Source organism: Eumetopias jubatus, unplaced genomic scaffold (genome assembly GCF_037043125.1).
Source record: "Eumetopias jubatus isolate StellerSeaLion01/CBP00866 unplaced genomic scaffold, mEumJub1_p1.0 scaffold_10, whole genome shotgun sequence".
NCBI classification, from domain to species: Eukaryota; Metazoa; Chordata; class Mammalia; order Carnivora; family Otariidae; genus Eumetopias; species Eumetopias jubatus.
The window spans coordinates 82057531-82076543 of record NW_028274816.1 but is presented as its reverse complement, the minus strand read 5'-3'; the positions used below and the strand labels follow the sequence as shown (position 1 = coordinate 82076543).

The 19013-nt window shown below is 63.2% G+C and overlaps 1 protein-coding gene across 1 annotated transcript; it reads right to left on the bottom strand.

The window, feature by feature from the left end:
- Positions 1–2168: 2168 nt before the first annotated feature.
- Positions 2169–4979, bottom strand: ACTG1 (actin gamma 1). The gene is made up of 5 exons (XM_028112315.2): positions 4870–4979; positions 4153–4521; positions 3431–3869; positions 3134–3315; positions 2169–3043 (listed from the first exon to the last, which is right to left on the bottom strand). Exons 2-5 carry the CDS (start codon positions 4513–4515, stop codon positions 2900–2902), a joined length of 1128 nt encoding a protein of 375 aa, XP_027968116.1. The 5' UTR covers positions 4516–4521; positions 4870–4979; the 3' UTR covers positions 2169–2899.
- Between the last annotated feature and the right edge of the window lie 14034 nt (positions 4980–19013).

Sequence of the window (19013 nt, the reverse complement as noted above, 5' to 3'; positions counted from 1 at the left end):
CCGTGTGTAGCAGCAGCAGCTCACGTGCTTCCAGACAGAAGCTCTCTGAGCTGGATGTTTGGGGTCTCTAACCGTAAAACGTCCTGGAGGCCAGTCTCTCACTCACCAGAGACCAGGCTTTCCAGTGTGAATCCTTGAAATGGTCTCTGTCCTCTACTAAAACACTGGCCATTGGAGATGAAAGAGGACTTTGGACTTGGAATTGCATCCAATAAACACAATGTCCATCTCTTGCCTGGGGACACCGACTCCAGGTTGGAGCAGTTACTGACCCCCCGCTAGGCGTGTGGACGCTCCTCACACTGCAGGAAGCTTGGGCACCCTCGAGCCTCTTGCTCCACTCAGAGCGCGTCCACCTCTGCCTCATGGTCAGGACACCAGGGTAGCCCTGGGGAAGGGGAGCCTTGCAGGGGGGCACTGAGGCCCCGGGTGTACAAGACACTTCTCCAAGGAGGCATCCCTTCTAGAAGCTTCCATTCATTAAGCTGGACAGTATTTAAGACATTAGCCTCTGAGGTTTCATCTTCTGGAAGTTGTTCACTTGTATGCTTTCTCCTACTCGTCTGCCGATTTTCCCGTCTCTTGGTTCGCAGCTCCTTGCATAGTCTGGAGATAAATCCCTGGTTCTCCACTTAGCCCAAGTAGTCTGTTGACTTTGTTCATGATGGTCTTCGCAGAAACTAACCTTGTCTCGCTTTGGTTTGAGCAGATTGTTTCAAAAGTCATCCCAAGCCCCATCTCCTTTCTCAAAGCTTCGCATCTTGATGGACTTGGAGCTCCTGAGAGAAATGCTGACAGGTGGTTTGCTGGCTCAGGTGTCGGGGGCCCGCACTCCGTCCTCACACCCATGGGGAGAAACCACCACGCTCCTGTGTGGGGACAGTAAAGGGACTGGCCCACCTGCCCCAACACCAGAAGGGTGGGGCCAGGGTAGGGCAGACAGTGTGGCCCCCTTTCTTCTGGCTCTAGAATCAAAGTGTTCCCTTCCCCTGCTCTCCTACCCAACACATGGAGCCGTCTCTCCTCTGCTGCTGGGATCCAGCGCACTGCGGACCAGACCTCGACCCAACTGAAAGTGGAAAGCAGCCCAGGGTAAGAGAGTAGTTTGATCGGTCGCTATGTTCCCATGGGTGGTCCCAGGAAGGAAATGCAGGACGAAGTCCGGGGCTTGGGAGGGCCCACTTTCTGCTGGGAGACTCTCCACAGCCTTCAGTCATGTGCTCCGGGGTCCCCTGGCTCCAAACCTAACAGAGCCCCCTCTCCAACCAAGATGGGACCTATGAAGCACCACCGCCCTCCCCACTGATGAAACATGCTTCCCAGCAGCAAAGGCAAAAATGGTCCACCAGCCAGTAGAACCTAACCACTTCAAAAGGAAGTCCTTCCAAACCCCTACATGTTTTCATCAAGTTAAGAAATCTTACTTCCTTGAAGCATCTGGGTGGCTCCGTCGGTTAAGCGTGTTTCGGATTTCAGCTCAGGTCTCAGGGTTGTGAGATCAAGTCCCGAGTTGGTTCCACTGCACTGCTGAAGGTTCTCTCGCCCTCTGCCCCCCACTCACGATGTTCACCCTCTCCAAACAGATTTCCTTGACCCAACCTGCAAGGCAACTTGAATATTTTCAAAAAGCTGCTTAACTCAGGTCCACCACTAGAAGCACTGAACCTTTGACTGAGCCAGGGGCACAAACAGGGATGTTTTTGAGGGGCAAGTCGGTCAAGTTCACACCACTGACGACCAGTCCTTTGGTTCAGGAACCAGTGATTTCATTAACTTTCATTTTCATGGCCACTCCACTGAGCTTGTGGAAGAAAAGGAACCCCAAAGTCCCACAACCACCTGCGTGCGGAGGGAACCCACCCCTGTATGGCTTCAAGCGCTTTTCTTGGCAGCAGAGCCTTCCAAGCACCCAAGCCGTCATCTGGAGAACTCCCCTGGCTTGTAGTCTCAGCTCAGGGCGGGGCAGGGGCACAGCAGTCCCTGTCCACAAACCTTCCTCCATGGGAGGGGCCCCCCAGTTCTCAAACTGTGCCGGCTGTTCACCAGACCTGGTTCTTAAAATAGAATCACTTTTCATCCTGAAGAATCCACACTGTCCCCCAATTTCAGCCAGGGACTTCTATCACCAAGCCCCACCCCACCACTCCCGCAAACAGAAGCCACCGCACTTTACTGCAGCACTTTTATTTCCTCACACAATGACGCGTTGCTGGGGCCTAATGTTCTCACATGACAGTAGAAAACCAAAATTTGTTGTCATCTCTTAAAGAATTGAGAATTGTGTACAAAAACCTTACATAAATTAAAAGGATGAATAAATTTACAGTTGTAAATGCAAACCGTTTTCCAACTCAAGGCAATTAACAACCCACGGTGTTCTGGCAGGAAAACATCGGGTAAGAAAGGAAAAGTGGGTCCTAAGGCTCGGACCTTCCCAACCCTGTTAGACCGGCAAGACAGAAATGACAACTCGTTCAGGACTCTTGCCAGCCTCTAGAGAAATCCTGGAATAGGCAGCTCTTAGACATTAATACCCTGCACAGATCAAGAACCTCATGGTCTTGCAGATTCTCCAATCAATGGATTTCTCTTCCATCAACGTGTTCTCAACCTCAGCCACGAACTGACCGAGCCGCATGTGCTAAGGGTTTAAATCAAAGATATGTACAGGGTATTAAACATATACCAAGGGAACAGTTAACTTGGATACAAGGTCAAGATCAGCAACAAGTTCTACAATCCAGTGCTGATATCAGATACAAGCTTCAAGGACAAATTTCTTTTCAAAGGCTTATTCCAGTTTCATGAGGCTAGCATGAGGTGTATACATTTGCCAGGGCAAACTTATACTCCGGAATTCACTCATGCAGCAAATGCTACGCATCTGCTCGCAGTCCATTTAGAAGCATTTGCGGTGGACGATGGAGGGACCTGACTCGTCATACTCCTGCTTGCTGATCCACATCTGCTGGAAGGTGGACAGTGAAGCCAGGATGGAGCCCCCGATCCACACGGAGTACTTGCGCTCAGGAGGAGCGATGATCTGTAAAAACAAGAACGTGGCTGTTAGCTCGTGGTGTGGTCTTCACAGTAAGGCCTCGGAGCCCCCAGCGCACAGCTGCCCTGGACTCACCTTGATCTTCATCGTGCTGGGCGCCAGGGCTGTGATCTCCTTCTGCATCCTGTCGGCGATGCCGGGGTACATGGTGGTCCCGCCAGACAGCACCGTGTTGGCGTAGAGGTCCTTCCGGATGTCCACGTCACACTTCATGATGGAGTTGAAGGTGGTCTCGTGGATGCCACAGGACTCCATACCTAAAAGGCAAAGCTCTCCGTTAGAGGGCACCCGCCCCTATGGAGGCCACAAACAGCAAGCACCGCCCTCCCCCGCCCCAGTGGGACCCCTGGCACCCCACTGCCCCACACCTACCCAGGAAGGAAGGCTGGAAGAGCGCCTCCGGGCAGCGGAACCGCTCGTTGCCGATGGTGATCACCTGCCCGTCGGGCAGCTCATAGCTCTTCTCCAGGGAGGACGACGACGCAGCCGTGGCCATCTCCTGCTCGAAATCCAGGGCCACGTAGCACAGCTTCTCCTTGATGTCACGCACGATTTCCCGCTCGGCGGTGGTGGTGAAGCTGTAGCCACGCTCCGTGAGGATCTTCATGAGGTAGTCCGTCAGGTCCCGGCCAGCCAGGTCCAGACGCAGGATGGCGTGGGGCAGGGCGTACCCCTCGTAGATGGGCACAGTGTGGGTGACCCCGTCCCCAGAGTCCATGACAATACCAGTGGTGCGGCCAGAGGCGTACAGGGACAGCACAGCCTGGATGGCCACGTACATGGCCGGTGTGTTGAAGGTCTCGAACATGATCTGGAGAAAAGGCAACGGGCTCCTTAGTCCAAGGCAGGGACTCGGAGCCACCCCATGCTCACACACTGCATGCTGGCATGCCGCAAATGTGATGTGTAGAGAAAAGAAAAGGTTGCAGGCAGAAACACAAATAAGAAACCTTGAGACTTCAGGGAGGAAATGCCAGGAGAGGAACAGAACCCTGAAAATATCGAAAGAAATACTTGAATTTCAGAAAATAAAGCTGAGCAGAACATGGCTTAACGAAAACAGGTGGGCAGTGGTCGCATGGGGCAGCGCTTACCTGGGTCATCTTCTCGCGGTTGGCCTTGGGGTTCAGGGGGGCCTCGGTCAGCAGCACGGGGTGCTCCTCGGGGGCCACTCGCAGTTCGTTGTAAAAGGTGTGGTGCCAGATCTTCTCCATGTCGTCCCAGTTGGTGACGATGCCATGCTCGATGGGGTACTTGAGGGTCAGGATGCCCCGCTTGCTCTGGGCCTCGTCGCCCACGTAGGAGTCCTTCTGGCCCATGCCCACCATCACGCCCTGGTGTCGGGGTCGCCCGACGATGGACGGGAACACGGCCCGGGGAGCGTCATCCCCAGCGAAGCCCGCCTTGCACATGCCGGAGCCGTTGTCGATGACGAGGGCGGCGATCTCCTCTTCCATTGCGGTCTGTGTAAAGGCCCGTCCGGTCAGACGAGCCCCGGCACCGAGGGCCCGCCTCCCCCCGCCGCCCCCGAGCCGGGCCCGGGCCTTTCTCGGGGCGCCCCCCACTCGCGGGCGGCGGCGCGACCGGGACTCTCCGCACTGCGGCCCGGCCCCGCCCCGGCCCCCCCCCCCCCCGCCCCGAGTCACCCCCCCCCCCAACAACGCCCGCCGTGCACCGGCCGTCCACCCCACCCAGGCCCGGCCCCGCCGATCCGGGACCGTGTGGTCGGGCCCCCCAGGTAGGAGGCGTGGTGCGGACCTCGGAGCCAGGTGCGGGGACCAGGGCCCGGGGCGCGCAGGCCGGGCTCTTACCGGTGGAGGCGGCGGCGGCAGTGGACGCGAAGGACGAGCTGCGGGAGAACGCGGAGCGCGGGCCGGGTGCGGCGAGTGAGACCGAGCGCGGCCTCCCCCGCCGCTATTTAAGCGAAGCGGGACGCGCGCGCGGGCCGGCGGCGCGCGCGGCCCCAGAACATGTCCATATATGGCGATCTTTCCGAACGCCGGGCGCCCATTGGCTCGCCCGGCCGGGACACGTGGGGCCCCGTGCCCGGCACCGCCCCCCGCCCGCACCGCCCCCAACGGCCCCGCCCGCGCCGCCCCCGCGCGCTCCGGACCCCGCGCGCGAGACCCCGCGCGGACCCCGCGCGCGGGCAGGGCGGGCGGGTGTTCCCCGGGGGTCGCGGGCCGGACTGCGGGTCCGACTGGCCAGCCCCGCCCCGGGACTGCTATGCTGTGGGGGAGGGCCCGGCTGCACCCCGAAACTGCCTGGCCCAGGGCTCGGCCGCGCCCCAAGCCGGGGTGTGTCCCCGCCGCCCGGCCCCACGGGTGGGGGGCTTTGCCCCCGCGCGCCCCCTGCGAGCTGCACCCCGAGGCTCCTCAGAGAGCGTGGGCTGCGCAGGCCGACGCTGGGCTGGGGGAGGGGCGGGCGGGGGCTCCCCGCCGGTCGCCCTTGCGGCGCCCTGGGCCCCGCGGCCCCGAGGAGTGGTGACCTCGTCTCCGTGATGAGGCCTGGGAGCCGCCTGTCCCCCATCGTGGCCAACCACCGCGCAGGTCCCTCCGCCGGAGGAGGGGGCGCCCTGCCTGGGGTCCCTGGCGGTGCGGAGACAGAGGCTTCGTTCCAGCCGCCGCCGACGCTTCCTGCCTCTCAAACCGCAGGCCCGATTGTCCCCAGGAGCGGGCTCTACTCGGGGTTTGGGGCCATCCCCCCATCCACTGGGGAGGGCTTTGTTTTGTTTTAAGCTTCTGTGCACATTATAAGGAAACTGAGGCAGGAAAAGGACGTTTTGACTGTGCGGACGGTCGGCTCTCCCCTAGAGTTGGTGGGCACCCTCTGCTTACGATACTAGAGAGAGCCAGGGTGGGAGGGGGACCAGGCCGTCCCGCTGCTGCCCGACGCCGGGTCGCCAGCAGGCCGGCCCCGCCCGGCTGCCCTGGGGCTGTGTGTCCTCCCGGGTCCAGGGCGTCCCCTTCTCCCCAGGAGCCTGAGCTGGAAGACCAGGCCTCGCGAGCAGGGTCCTAGCCGCACCTGCTGGCGCCAGTGTTTTGGTTATGCCCAGAGAGGAACCAAAGACTATGATTTCTTTGGGCTGATTTGTAAGCTTTTGGAAGTGCTCAGAATGAAACGTCAGAGGAGGCGTGGGGAAGAGCACCAGGCCGAGAGTGGTGGCGGTGGGGCCGGGCCGAGTGAGGCCAGGGACTCACACAAGGTCTCCGGGGCGCTCAGCTTGACCCGGGCAGGTGTCTGACCGTGGGGGGCGGGGCCAGCCTCCCCTAGAGCCCTGCAAGGTGAGCTGGTGGCCGTCTGTGGATGAGGACGATGGGCCCAGAAGGTAAAGCAGCTGCCCAGCTCACCTGGGGACTGCAGTGCCCCAGACACCATGGCCTTGTCTGTGGCCACCCGTGCCCCCAGGACTAGCTGGGTCCCCGACTCCCCAGGCTTTTCAGGGGTAGGGCTGCTGTTCGTCAGGTGTGTGCCCCACCTATGGGAGAACCCCGGGCCGGGCCTCCGTAAAACCCATCCATACTCGCGGCCACTCGCGCCCGTGGGCACAATCACGGCCTGAGGACAACCCCCAGGTGGGGGTGTCCGTGATGTAAGGATGACTTCCACTTGGGGCTCCCAAAATGTCACACACAGGACACAGGGAAGGTGGGAAGTGCTAAGGTCTCCACGTCCTGTGTCCGCCCACTCCACGATTCCACTCAGGCCTCTGACTCTGGCTGGGGGGCACCTGTCTCTCCTCCAACTCCAGCTCCCCCCAGCACTCCTTTGTCTGGCGTGCCTGAAGGGGTAGCCACTTCTGGGAACAGATGGGGAGGGAGCAGACACCCACAGACCTCTCTCCCCGCCCCCCTGCCTCCCTCCGCACCTTGCAGTCCGCGGGAAGCCGGGCGCTCAGCCCCAGGGTCGCGGAGGTGAGTGGGGCGGGGCCCGGGAGCCCGGCCCTACCCCCCCCTCCACCCGCGGCGCCGGGCTGCGGGGCAGGGGCGGGCGCTACTTCCTCTTCCGCGGTGTGTCACCGGCGGGGGGGCGGGGAGGTGGGAACGACAAGGTGCGGCCGCAGGTGTGCGGCGGAGGGCGGTGGCACGCGCGGCGCGGTGCGGCCATATTTGGCGATTTCGGCGCCGCGGGAGCCCCGCCCGCCGCCCGGGAAGCCGCGGCCCGGGCAGCCCCGTCCCCGCCCGCCGCCGGCCCTGAGTCACCGGCCGGGCGGGGGTGGAAGTAACGGACTGGGGGCGCTGGGCGCGCTCCTCGCCTTATTTAGTCAAGGAGGCCGCCGATTGGCCAGCGGAACAAAGGGGCGGTGGCGGGCGGCCGGGGCGGGGCGGGAGCGGAGGGGGCAGCCGCCGTCCCCCACCCCCGCCCCCGGCTCCCCGCGAGCCCGCAGCTCCGCGGCAGGCCTGGCCGCGACAGTGGGGGTGGGGCTCCGTGTGCCTCCCCCCCGCCCCGGGTCCGGTGGCCGCAGGAGGCTGGGGGGGGTGGATGAGGGGCTCGATGCCTGGCTGGGGAGGAGGGGAGTAACCTTCTGGGAAGCACCACCGGAAGCCAGGGATACGTGGACGCGGTGGGGCCCGGCGCCTGGTAGAACTGGGCCCGCTGGCCCGGCGCAGGGGGATGGGGGAGCACCGCCTTCTGCACTGTGCTTTTTCTGTTTTGCAACGGGGCAGTACGAGGCCTCGGCCAAGGTCACCTCGGGGCTGTGCTCTTGGAAGCTCAGGGCCGTCCCCACCCCGCCCGGAGCGGGAGAGGGCCTGGCGTCCCTGGGGAGGGGACCGCGAGGACGCAGCAGCCCCTGGCTCCGGCGAGCAGGGAAGCTCTGGGCAGGAGGGAGAGAGTCTGCACTTGCCCTCCTGCCCAAAAGCGGGTGCGTCCTTTCCATCTTGAGGACAAGCTTGGGGCTCAGAGAAATGATGTGATTTTTTTTTTTTTCCTAGCTCATTGCTGGCTTTAGGGGATTTACTGTGACTTTGCTGCGTCTCATTTTATCTCCCATACATTTAATGGCTGAGAAAATAGCGGGGCAGGGAAGTGGTATCACCTTGCAGGTAACTGGTGGAGCTGAGAGTTAGCGCTCCAGTCCTGGGCACTGCCTGGCAACCCACACCAGCCTGTCATCTCCCTGCGCCTAGGACCTCTGCACCTGGGAGCATGGCCTGCAGCCCACCAGCACCCCACCCCCCGCCCTGCCCCAAACTCACTCTCCCTCACCCCTGCTTGCCTCCCACCTCTAGCCACCTCCCAACTAGTCATTACTTGTCAGGCAGACAGGGTAGGTAATGGGCCACTGCTCCTAGCCTGTGCCGCTGCCATTCCACCTGCCTGGAATGCCTTTCCTTCTCCATCCAAATGCAATGTGGGAACCTGAGTTGGATCCTGGAACAGAGGAACCGGTGAGGTCCGAGGAAAGTGTGGAGTTTAATACCAAGTGCCAAAGTTAGTCTCGATGACAGATCAACCACGCAGGCCCAAGTTGTTACAATAGGGAAACTGAGTGGGGAGCCTACAGCAAAGCTTGGACGGTCTTTGCTACTTTTCTGTAAATTTAAAATTGTCTCATAATAAAAACTTCATTTCAGAAAACCCAAGGAAGACCAGTTTCTCTATCCTTAGGTCACTGTCTTATTCTCCTGGCCCGTGGACAGATCAAATCCTTGAAGATGCTTCTGTCGTCTAAAGCCACCTGCAGGGCCCTGGGCAGGCTCCCTCGGGAGGGGAGGGGAGGGGAGCAGGCTTCAGCCGTGCAGTCTGTTTCGAACAGTGGTCCTGAGGGCTGCCCTGGTATGCAAGGCCAGGTTCCTGCTGGCTTGGCCTGCTTGCCTCTGAGTTTCAAGTCCAAGGGCAAGGTCAGAGCCACATACTTCTGTGTCTGGACTAGTGCCCAGCCGGGGCTCGTTCGCCCGCCAGCGCTGTGCACACTGCAGCACAGCTGGAAGTGAAGCCTCCTGGCGGCTGGCTGGTGACTTGGTCCCATGCACGCTGTGCCAGGTGCCGTGGGCTCATCACCACCCCTCTGTCCTGCTCCAGGGAGCCCTGGGCCAGGCCTCCGTGCACTGTCCTCTTCTTGCCACCTGGGCAGGTACCACGAAACTATGCCATGTTACAGGTGGGGAAACAGGCTCGCGGTGTGGGGAGTCAGGTGTGCAGAGACACCCAGGCCAGGAGTCCTGCACTACCCCTGTTCCGGCAGAGGAGGGTTCCAGGCTTGTCAAAGACAGGCCCCAGGGGAGTTTCTCTCCACACCCTGGTGTAGCAGGAGCCACGGAGGCCCCTAGAAGAGCAGCGGGCTAAGAGTCAGGACCTGGGCTCTGGGCCAGGCTCAGCCCTATGCCAGCTGTGCCCTCCCCATGCCTCAGTTTCCCTAAAGAAGTGGTCTAGTGACATGAAGGTAGTGCGGCCTGTCAGAGGCTCCGAGGCTGGTGGTCCTCCTGCACTGGACGACAGGTCTAGGGACAGGAGGCCATGGGGCAGCCTTGTGAATCTCCCCACCCCACCCCCCACCCCCAAGGCCCTCACTGCTGTTTTCCCGGCCTCTGGCTTTGACATCCCAGTGTTTCAATTTTTGGTTAAGAGACACTCAGCCCCTCTGTGTGTCAGGCCCAAGATTCCTGGGAGTGGTGGCCTTTGATGGAGCAGTTGGCTCCTTGCTTTGCTTCTGAGGACACATTTCTAGGCCTCGCTTCCCTGGGCCTCAGCAGACACGCTCCCTATACCACGGGGTGGGGGTGCAGGCCCCGACACGGGGGTCCATCCAGTAGTGCTCAGTCTGTCTGCTCCTCACCTTTGCTGCACACACTGCCAAGAATGATTATGTCTCGGATGCAGCATGGGCCCCCCCCACAGCTGCCTCCCCCAGAGGTCACCACTCTCGTCCGGACAGAGTTCTTACCCTAAGTGAGCTGCAGCCACAATCTGCAATGGCAAACCAGGGGTTAAACCCAGGAGTCCAGGCCTCCGGCTTCTTCACATGGTCCCACCTCTGCAGGTGGCTAAAGCCAGAAACGGGTGCCAGCCGGCCTGGCAACAGCATACCTGCCCTGCTGTCTGTCCAGCCCAGCTGCCTGCCTCCTACTTCCCCACAATTAATGTTGCCAATCAGGTCCCCCTGCTCCTGCTGCCGGAAGCTCTGGTGGTGGGCTCTGCCTGACCCCACCCTTCACCTACTGCATCCCTTGCTCACTGCCCTCCCAACCCCAAGCTAGTGCCTGGCTGTTCCTCTGCCAGAAAAATTCTTCCAGTTGGGCTGCCTCTTCCCTGCAGGCCTCCAGGCCCTGCACTGGCCTCAGGTCCAGTCTCCCCACCTCCTCCCTGAGTAGTGGTTCTTCACTGTCCCCACCCTCTGCCCCAGAGTGTAGGTTCCCAGGGCACAATGGTGAAGCTGGTGTCCCCTGTGACTGGAATAGAGCCTGGCACCTACAGGGCAGCAGAGAGCATGAAGGGAGGGAGGCAGAAGGAATGAAGAGGGAGGGGCTCCCAGCCCTGGAGGGACCTTCCTTGAGGGGCTGGCCCTGCGGTCCCCGTACACTGACTCCAGTGAGCAAAAAGGGGGACATGTGTCTTGGGCTGAGAAGGAAGGGAGCCCCAAGGTCTGACTGCCCCCCTGGGACCCTGTACCCGCACCTCCCTCCCCCGGCGCTGGTTGGCTCTCGGGGCTGCAGGGGACAGTGCTGAGGTGGTGGGGAAAGGCACAGAGAAGGTTCAGGCTGACCCCGTACCTCCCGCTCGGGCCCCGGATTTTGGGGAGCGCGCCCGGCCGGCCGAGCTCTCCTCACTTAGACTAGGTCAGGGCCCCGCGCGGCAGGTGTCCCCACCCCCAGGACGCCTGGCGCCACTCCAAGGACTAGGAGGCGGATCAGGGCGGGAACACGGGCGGAGGACGGGGCTCTGGGCGCTCCGTCCTCCCCGCCACTGTCCCGAGGCCTGGCAGAGTGGGAGGAGGCAGGGCCGGGCTGGGGTCGAGCCGGGGCCCCGGTCGGGTCACCGGGTCTTTCGCAGAGCCCTCCTACCTCTGCCCGGCTTCCCAGGAAAGGCTCGCGGCGCTCCGGGGGCGGGTCCGGCGAGGGACGGGCGTGGCTACGCTCGGCCCCGCCCACCCCGCCGTTGGCTGGGCGCGGGCCCGGGAGCGAGGGTCCGCCGCTGAGGGGCGCGGGGGAGCCCCGGTGGGTGGGCCTCCGGGCGCTCGCTCCCAGGCCGCGCCCGGGGCCACGTGTCCCAGTTCGGTCAGGGGGCGGTGCCCGGGCCACAAGTCCTCGCGCCCCCGCTTCCCCCGCCCAGCAGGAGCTGGGTCCGGGCTCTAGCTTTGCCCGCGCCCTTTGAGGTCAGCGCTAGTGACCCCGACGGAAAACCCGTGGGCGGCCGAGCGCGGAAGAGGCTACCCCAGAGGCGGCGCAAACTGAGGCCGGAGACCTGGGGCGCCCTGACCTGTCCGGATCTGCCCGGTCTCCGGGGATGCGAGCAGGGCCGGCCACATGGCGGCCCTGCCACCCGCAGCCCTTCTGCGCTCCCTCTGTTAGCTGCTTTCGGACCCGGCACCGGGGCCCGTTCCCCCACATCGCACCCCCATCTCCTCCGCCTCGGTGGGGTGCGGCAGGCGCGGCACCCTGGCCCCTAGGGACTCGGCACGCACCTCCCCGGGTGGGGCACCGGCTGGGCACCGGGCCACGCCCCAGGGGCAGCGAGCTTGACGGCCTGGGCCGGGAGATGGCGCCCGGCTCCGAGGCGGGCCCGGTGCTATGCCCAGGTGGGCCGCCAGGTGGGACCCGCTAGCGGGGCCGGGCGCCTGGGGCTGGGCGAGGAGTCGGGGCTGCACCTGTGTGTGCCGGAGGGACCCCCCCCCACAGCCACTGACGGGGTTGGGGCGGCGCCCGGCACTGCCGGCCAGCCCCTGAGTCACTGCCGCCAGAGAGTGATGGGAGTGGCCGCTGACCTCAGCCAGTGCTGACGCAGGGACAGAGGGTGCGATTGGGGTCAGTCGGCACCCGGGCCACGGAAGAGGGGAGGGCCAGGGCCTCGACTCAGCCAGACGGGGCCAGCCCACCCTGACGCCCAGGCACCTTCGGTCCACCCTCAAGCCCGGGGGACCTGGACCTGACGTGCATCCGTTGAATACACAGGGCTGGGGCCCAGGGGATGGAGATGTGGGCGTCCCAGCTGCCGCATGCGGTCTGCTTCCTGGGCAGGCTCAGTTATTTCCACAGCTAGCCCCCCCCCCAGGCAGATGGCATTGATAACCAATTCAGAGAGAAGGAGAGGGGGCTCCCAGGCTGAGGCAGGTTCCAGGTCACACAGCAGGAAAGGCGGAGCCAGGATTGCAGCCACGGACTCTAAAGCCAGCTCCTTACTCACCCCCTGGCTATGGGGGGGGGGGGGAGGGCGGGGGGGGGCAGTGAGCCGATTCCACTTCTCCAGGGCGCAGTCCCAGGGCTGTGAGCTGCACGGCCACCCCAGGAAGTTGGGAGTGAGCACTGGAGTGCCACACCAGGGCAGTGGGGAGCCACAGAATGCCCTGGGGTGGGGTAGGAGCCACAGAATGCCCCTGGGGGAACAGAGGTGGACCTGAAGGTGGAGTGGTGGAGGGCGGAGGCAGCCAGACTGGGCTCAGGTCCTTCTGGGGGAGGGACAGATGATGCTCTTGCGCAGCCGGAGGCCAGTCCGCCTCCCTGGCTGACAGGTGGGTTGGCCCCAGCAGGTGCGTCCACGTGGGACTGTGGGAGTGAATCGTTGCTTGCCCCCCCCCCAGGAGCGGCCCCTCCCCATAAGCATCCGGAGTGAAGCTGCCACTGTGCCGGGCTGAGCGCCTTCCCCGGCGCCCTCCTGCCAGGCCCCACTTGACACGGGGCTGGATTGAGTTTGGTGGACCACCCAGCTGGGGAGGGGAGGCAGGGCCCTGTAAGTATGGTTTCGGGTTTGCGCACCTGCACACCTGAGTTACCCTACCTGGGGAGGGTAGTTTGGGGAGGGAGGGAATTCCATGCTGGAAGTGTGCCCTTGGATTTTGAAGGCCTGACCCCCTGTCTCTTCTTAGACTATTTTGGGGAAATGGGTATCATTGGAGTTCTGGCCCAGTACCCAGGGTTGTTTCGTGTTTCTCTGTGAGGTTTTAGGCCTTTCTTTCCATTTCTGCTGCCGTGACATTTCTGGCTGTGCTTTTGGTGAAGTCCCCTTCTTGTCCCGGCCACTTCCAGCCCCTGGGCACACAGTGGCCTTCAGCTCTTGGGAAATTTCTTGCATTCTTTCTTTCAGTTTCTTTCCTGTTTTGTTTTGTTTTGTTTTTTCTTTGGGATTTCTGATAATGGGGTGTTCCTATCTCTTCCACGAGGCCTTTAATACTGTTACTGTTTCTTTGACCTGTTTCTCCCCCAGCTTTCTGGGATATTTCTTTGACTTCTTCTGACCCTGCAATGGGATTTTTTTATCCCAGTTATTATAGTTTTTAACCCTTTTGTTTTGGGATAATTTCAAACTTACTAACTTTCTAACATTTACCACACTTGCCTTATTGTTCTTTTTATCTGTCTTTTCACGTCTGAACCTTTTGGGAGCTGGTCTCAGACATTCCGCCCTCTAGGCTTCCTATCGCAGCGCGTGTTTCCTGAGAACAGGGCATCGTCCTACGGAACGACAGCGCGGCGGCCCACGTGCGGCCGTGGACAGGCCGCTGCCTTTCTCCTCTGTATCTCCAACAGCAGTTGCCCCCGCTTAGTCCGGGGCCACCTGGGTCACCCAGGCGTCACGGACCGTCCCCTGCTACATCCGCTAGGCTTCTCTCTCACTCGCCCACCACTCGGAGCAGCACCTAGGCGAGTGCGGGTTTTCCCGGGAAGCAGACCAGCACCGAGGCCTCGGGCTGGTGCTTGGCGCTGTCCCCCCCCAACCCCCTCCCCCGGGGGCTGTCCAACAGAGGAAGGTGAGCACTTGCGCAGCCTTTCCCGCTGTAGGACAAGGAACCGCTCCATTCCTGTTTGGTCCCAGAAGTTCCTTCTGGGTCTCTAGCGAGGTTGCAGGCACACAGTAGGTACTTAGTATGTGCCTGTGATGGTTGGTGGGAGGGGTCTGGTTCCGTCATGACGGGCTGCGCCCCTGTGCACAGCTGCGGTGCACGTGTGTGCACGGTTGCACGGGAAGGCTGGGGTGCGCAGAGGCGGCCCAGTCACCTGCAGAGATGGGGGCTCCCAACTGCCCGCGCCGGGTGTGTCTTGAAGCCCAGGTGGACAGTAAAATAGCCATCTAGTTTCTTGGAGTTGATCTGGTCCTGCTTCTGAGCCCCGTGCTGCCAGGGACTTACTCTGAGACATTCTTGTGAATGCTCCCCTCTTGTTCTAGCAATATGCAAAGGTCCTGGGGTTTGGGTGTTGGATGACCACATTGGTTGCAGGGCATCTGGGCTGAGATGCCCCGTCCTGCCTTCAGGGCCCCTTCAGGGACTTTCAGCCTCGCTGGGGCCCTGGGACTCCTGGCAGGGCTCAGAGGCCTTGGTCCCCCCCTCCCCTCCCCTCCAGAAATAACCACCCCCTCCCCAGGACTTTATGATTTTACAAGAGACAAGAGCCAGGAGACTATAGCAGCTTTCTACCCAGACAGCACGGCGGGGGGGGCTGCCCCCCCAGCCCCCCCAGCCCCCCCAGCTTCCCTTCAAGGGCGAGGGGGTGGGCCAGGCAGGAGAGGAGTCCACCAAAACCAGTATTTCATGAGCTGCCCTGCCTTCAGGAGGGGTGGGGGATGGGAGTGGGGGATGGGAGTGGGGCTGGGGACCGTGAGGGAAGGGAGGGGTCTTGGGGGGTCCAGATGGTGGGGAAGGGGAGAGGGGGTGGGTGCATTTTCATGTGGAGCGGGCTGTGTGAGATGCGGAGCCCCCTCCCCACACTCTTCATTCCAACACTGCCCTCTCGCTCCTGCCCTGCAGAAGGAAGCCTGTCACCCTAAACCGCCTGCAAGCCTCCAGTAAACCAACCCAGGCCCCGCCTGCCCATGTAAGTGGAACTTCAGAGCGGCCGAGCTCCGCCATGAAAAAATCATGAGGCAGCCAAGCCCCGGGCCTGTTTTCAGGAACAATGCAGGAGGCTGGGCCCACGGCGCTGGCCAAGCTGGGCCCCAGGAACCGACGCTGGGCCTGGGAGCAGGGGAATCAGGGCCTTGGGGCCGGGCCAGCAGTGCCTGGGCCAGCAGGAAAGCCCTGGCCTCGCCCTAGGGGCAGAGGCCCAGAAGGGGGCCTGCCAGAGTGGCCTGGCCATGGGAGGGCACAGTACCTGGGGCCGAGGGGGCAGGAAAGCAGGGCGGGGTCTTGGGGGTTTCCTCTGTGTGGAGTAATTCCCAGAGACTCGCTGGCCTGTGGGGAAGGAGGGGCACAGCGGGCATTGCTCAAGCAGGGGGCCAGGACCTGGGTCTGGGACAGGTGTGGCCCTGGGGGGAGTCTCTCCATCCTGGGCCATTGCCAGGCCAGCCCGAGTGGGGAGCCACCCCTTCCCCCAGCCGGCACGCACGTGGGGCCCGTGCCAGCTCCCGCCACCAGCAGCAGTGTTGCTCGGGCATCCAGCTTGGTACACGCGCCAGTCGCCATGGCAGCACGCAGCATGCTGGGCAGGAGCCCAGGCGGGGCGCAGCATCCAAGGCCAGCAGTCTAGATATGCGGAACTGGGAGTCCTTTCCCTGGTTGCCCTCCAGGGGCCTGGCTGGGGGCGGCGGGGGGCCTGCAAGTGGCCAGGCCTGCCCATCCCCCAGCATCCCAGGGGGAGGAACAGTTTCCTGAGAGCTCCTGGGTAGATGCCGGGGGGCTGGGGGCTTCAGGGCCCTCTCTCCTCCTGGCCTCGGCTGGACCTCCCTAAAACAGGCAGGAGGCCAAGGATCTGCCCCACCCTTGGCTGCTGGGAGCTTCCGAGAGCTGGAGTGACCTCTGCCTTCTAGGCCCAGCTCCAGCCAGCTGGGTCCATGGGTGGCTGACCACTCCCCGAAGTGGGGGTCCAGGGGTGCTGCTTGCCTGGATGGCCTCTCTGTGCCCAGGAGGGAAAGTTATGTATGTTGAAGTGGGCGCATCAGGCAGCCTGACACCGGTCCTCAGGCCTTGTCCAGTGGTGGCAGACGATGGCCCAGGGCAATGCACACACACGGGGTACACACCCCGTCCCCCAGGAGGGCAGGTCCAGAGGTGAGTGGGTCAAGTGACTTTGGATGCCCCCGAGGGCATCCTGGACAGGCCATCGGCCTTGTGTGCCCCTCGTGGGTGGCTGTGTGGACCCCTCTGGCCAGGGACATGTGTGTCCCTGAGGACACAGCTGAGGACACAGCCCACCACAGGCTCTCACAAGTAGCCCCTGACACGGATTCCCTTGTGCTGTACACAACCTGGTCGTCATGCTGGGTGGCCATGAGCAGGTTAGGGTTGGGATCCAGGGAAGCTTTTCCAGGACCAGGGCTGGTCCAGCCACTGACCATGGCTCCCTCTGTCCTGCCCCGCTCGTGTGCACCTTTACATGCAGGCCCGCACCAGCATGCACACTGCCTCACCTCCCTGCAGAGGCTCAGTGCATCACACCGGATGTTCCCCGTACCTACTGTGCACCAGAGCCTTACAGGGGATCCAGACGTGACCCCTAGCAGGCATCTGGGCTCAGGGCTTGGGTCCTGGGAGGCGTGGGGGGCAATCCATGCAACCTCCCTCCCTCCCTCCAAGGAAGCCTGGGCTGGGAGGCCCACCTCTCAGGGTCCCCTTGGGGCCTGAGAGGTCCCCCCTTAGCTCACACTGTGAGTCAGTGCCAGGCAGCCCCACACCATGCCCGCCCCGAACCGAGAGACCACAGCCACTTCTGGCTCTGCCAGCGAGAGGCTGCCTGGAGGCTGCCTAGAGCCAGGCCCACTTAGCGCCTGGCAGCTGGGCTTCCTCCCACTGGGCACGGGATGCCCATGAACACCCTGGCAGTGCCAGTCCGTGCTACTGAGACCTTCATGCCAATTGGGCATCCCGGGCTCCTCCGGAGCCTGGGTGGGAGTTGGGGGCACAGTGGGCACAGCTGCCCCAGGCCCTCCGTGCACAGAGGAACAGAGCAGCGCCACTGAGCCACCTGCTCCGCGGGTGTTCCTGCAACCCTGGGAGGTGGCAGAGTGAGATCCAGCGAGAAACAGGTATCAGCATCGTGGCTCGTACCCCCAAACCAGGGACGTGTGCCTGGCATCGAGGCTAGGCCTGGGCCCCTGGGACTTGGAGGATCTTATAAGGGCATTCTCCGTGGGGAGGGGATGCTACCCCAGATGGCATCTCCCTGCCAGTGGGCGCCTGGCACGCAGCCCAGCCGGGCACACAGGTGGTGCCCCATCAACGTTGGGGGCCGCAGAGATGGACAGTGCTAGCTGTCAGGGAGCACTAGACCAGCCCCAATGACCACCCTGCAGCGTGCACGGTGCTATTAGGGGGATCGGTGCCCAGGTGTGTCTCCCAGAATCCCACTCCGGCCCTCAGGGTCTCCCTGTGCCTGGCAGGGCTGCTGCCCAGGGCTCAGAGAATGGAGGAAGGACCCCTGAGGGGTGGAGGGGAGCTGCCTGCGGCATCAAGGGCCCATGAGGCTGTGGCTGGAAATGCCCATGGCCCCGAGCCCATTCCCCGAGGGAAGCCTGAGGGTCACACGCTGCAGTGAGGAAGAGGGCACCGAGGCTGGCCCAGGCCCAGGCCGGGCAGCTCTGGTTTCACTACTTGGCTCCCAGCCCCTGAGGCAGGTGCAGGAGATAGACGGGCAGGGTGCGGCTGAGCAGGCCCCTTGCGGGTCCCCGAAGACGGCCCCCCTGGGCTCAGCGGGGAGGGAGTCTAGCCAGGTGGTCCCAGTGGCTGGGCCTGGGAGGTGCTGGGGTCAGGGGTGGCCAGCTTCCGGCCTCTCCTAGCCTGCTAGCCACATCTCTCTGCTGAGAGGGCTCTGCCCCACAAACCCCCCAGGACCAGACCCTGTAAAGATGCTGCAAGTCCGGCCAGTCGCCCCAGCAACACGAACCCCAACAGAATAGGGGTCCCAGGCCCACGCAGCAAGGTTGGCTTCACTCTAGCTCACCCAGGGAAAGGGAAGCAGCCTCGAGGGCTCCTTGAGGTGCTTACGGCACAGGGGTCAGCCCAAGGCCTGGTCCTCTGACCCCGGGTCCGACAGCCCGCCGCCTTCAGGATGATACCTGCTCACGCTCTTGTGTCACCTTCCCGCTGCGTGGGCCTTCGGGCGGTCCAGGGGCCCTCTCCCGGTCCCACAGAGCCAGGCCTCCTGGCCTGATGTGAGTGCGACCCTGGCTCGGGCCGGGGTGCCACGGGTGCCAGGATGGGGGCGCCTGGGCACACCCGGACGCTCCCTGGCACCGTGACCCCTGGCTGTCACGTTCCTAGCCCAGGCCACCCTGGGGGAGGTGTTGGGCCCAGGGCTGCAGGCTGCAGCCGAGGAGTGGCCGAGGGGGACGGTATGGGACTCCAGCTCCAGGCTGCCTGAGTTGGGGGGCCTTGCCGGGCTCCTGGCCCCAGGAATCAGAGAAGCGGTAACTGGATCTGGCCGAGGATCTGGCGGCTGCTGAGGGTGGAGTGCTGTGATCGGGTTGCGGCCTCGCTGAGTTTTCCACCGGGCAGCTTCCTCTGCATTGGGGAGGAGCGGGGCTGGGCTGCTGAGTCTGTGCAGTGGGTCTGGGGGCCCTGACGCGGGGGACAACCAGGAGGCAGCCCAAGAGGCGCAGGCGCCAGGAGGCGGGGCCCGGGGCTCGGGCTGTAGGCCTGGGCAGCCGCCAGTGAGGACGGGGAGGTGGTCAGCCCTCGGCGGGCGGAGCTCTCCACCCCTGCAGGCCCCGGGGCTCTGGCTGCTGGGGCAGGCCACGAGCGGCTGAAATCCAAGCTGGGGTAACACAAGGCAGCCGCTGTCCCTAAGCCGGCACAGCTCTGATCCGCCCTCCGCCCGCCCTCTGCCGCCCGGCGGGCCTGCAGCCGCTGGTCAGAGGGCGGCGGGTCCAT

Excerpts from the sequence above, each read along its gene's own strand:
- ACTG1 (XM_028112315.2), bottom strand. The coding sequence starts at position 4,515 with ATGGAAGAGGAGATCGCCGCCCTCGTCATCGACAACGGCTCCGGCATG. Across the intron at positions 3,316-3,430 it reads CTTCCAGCCTTCCTTCCTGG|GTATGGAGTCCTGTGGCATC; the intron begins GTAGGTGTGGGG and ends TTTGCCTTTTAG. Across the intron at positions 3,044-3,133 it reads CCAGCACGATGAAGATCAAG|ATCATCGCTCCTCCTGAGCG; the intron begins GTGAGTCCAGGG and ends TTGTTTTTACAG.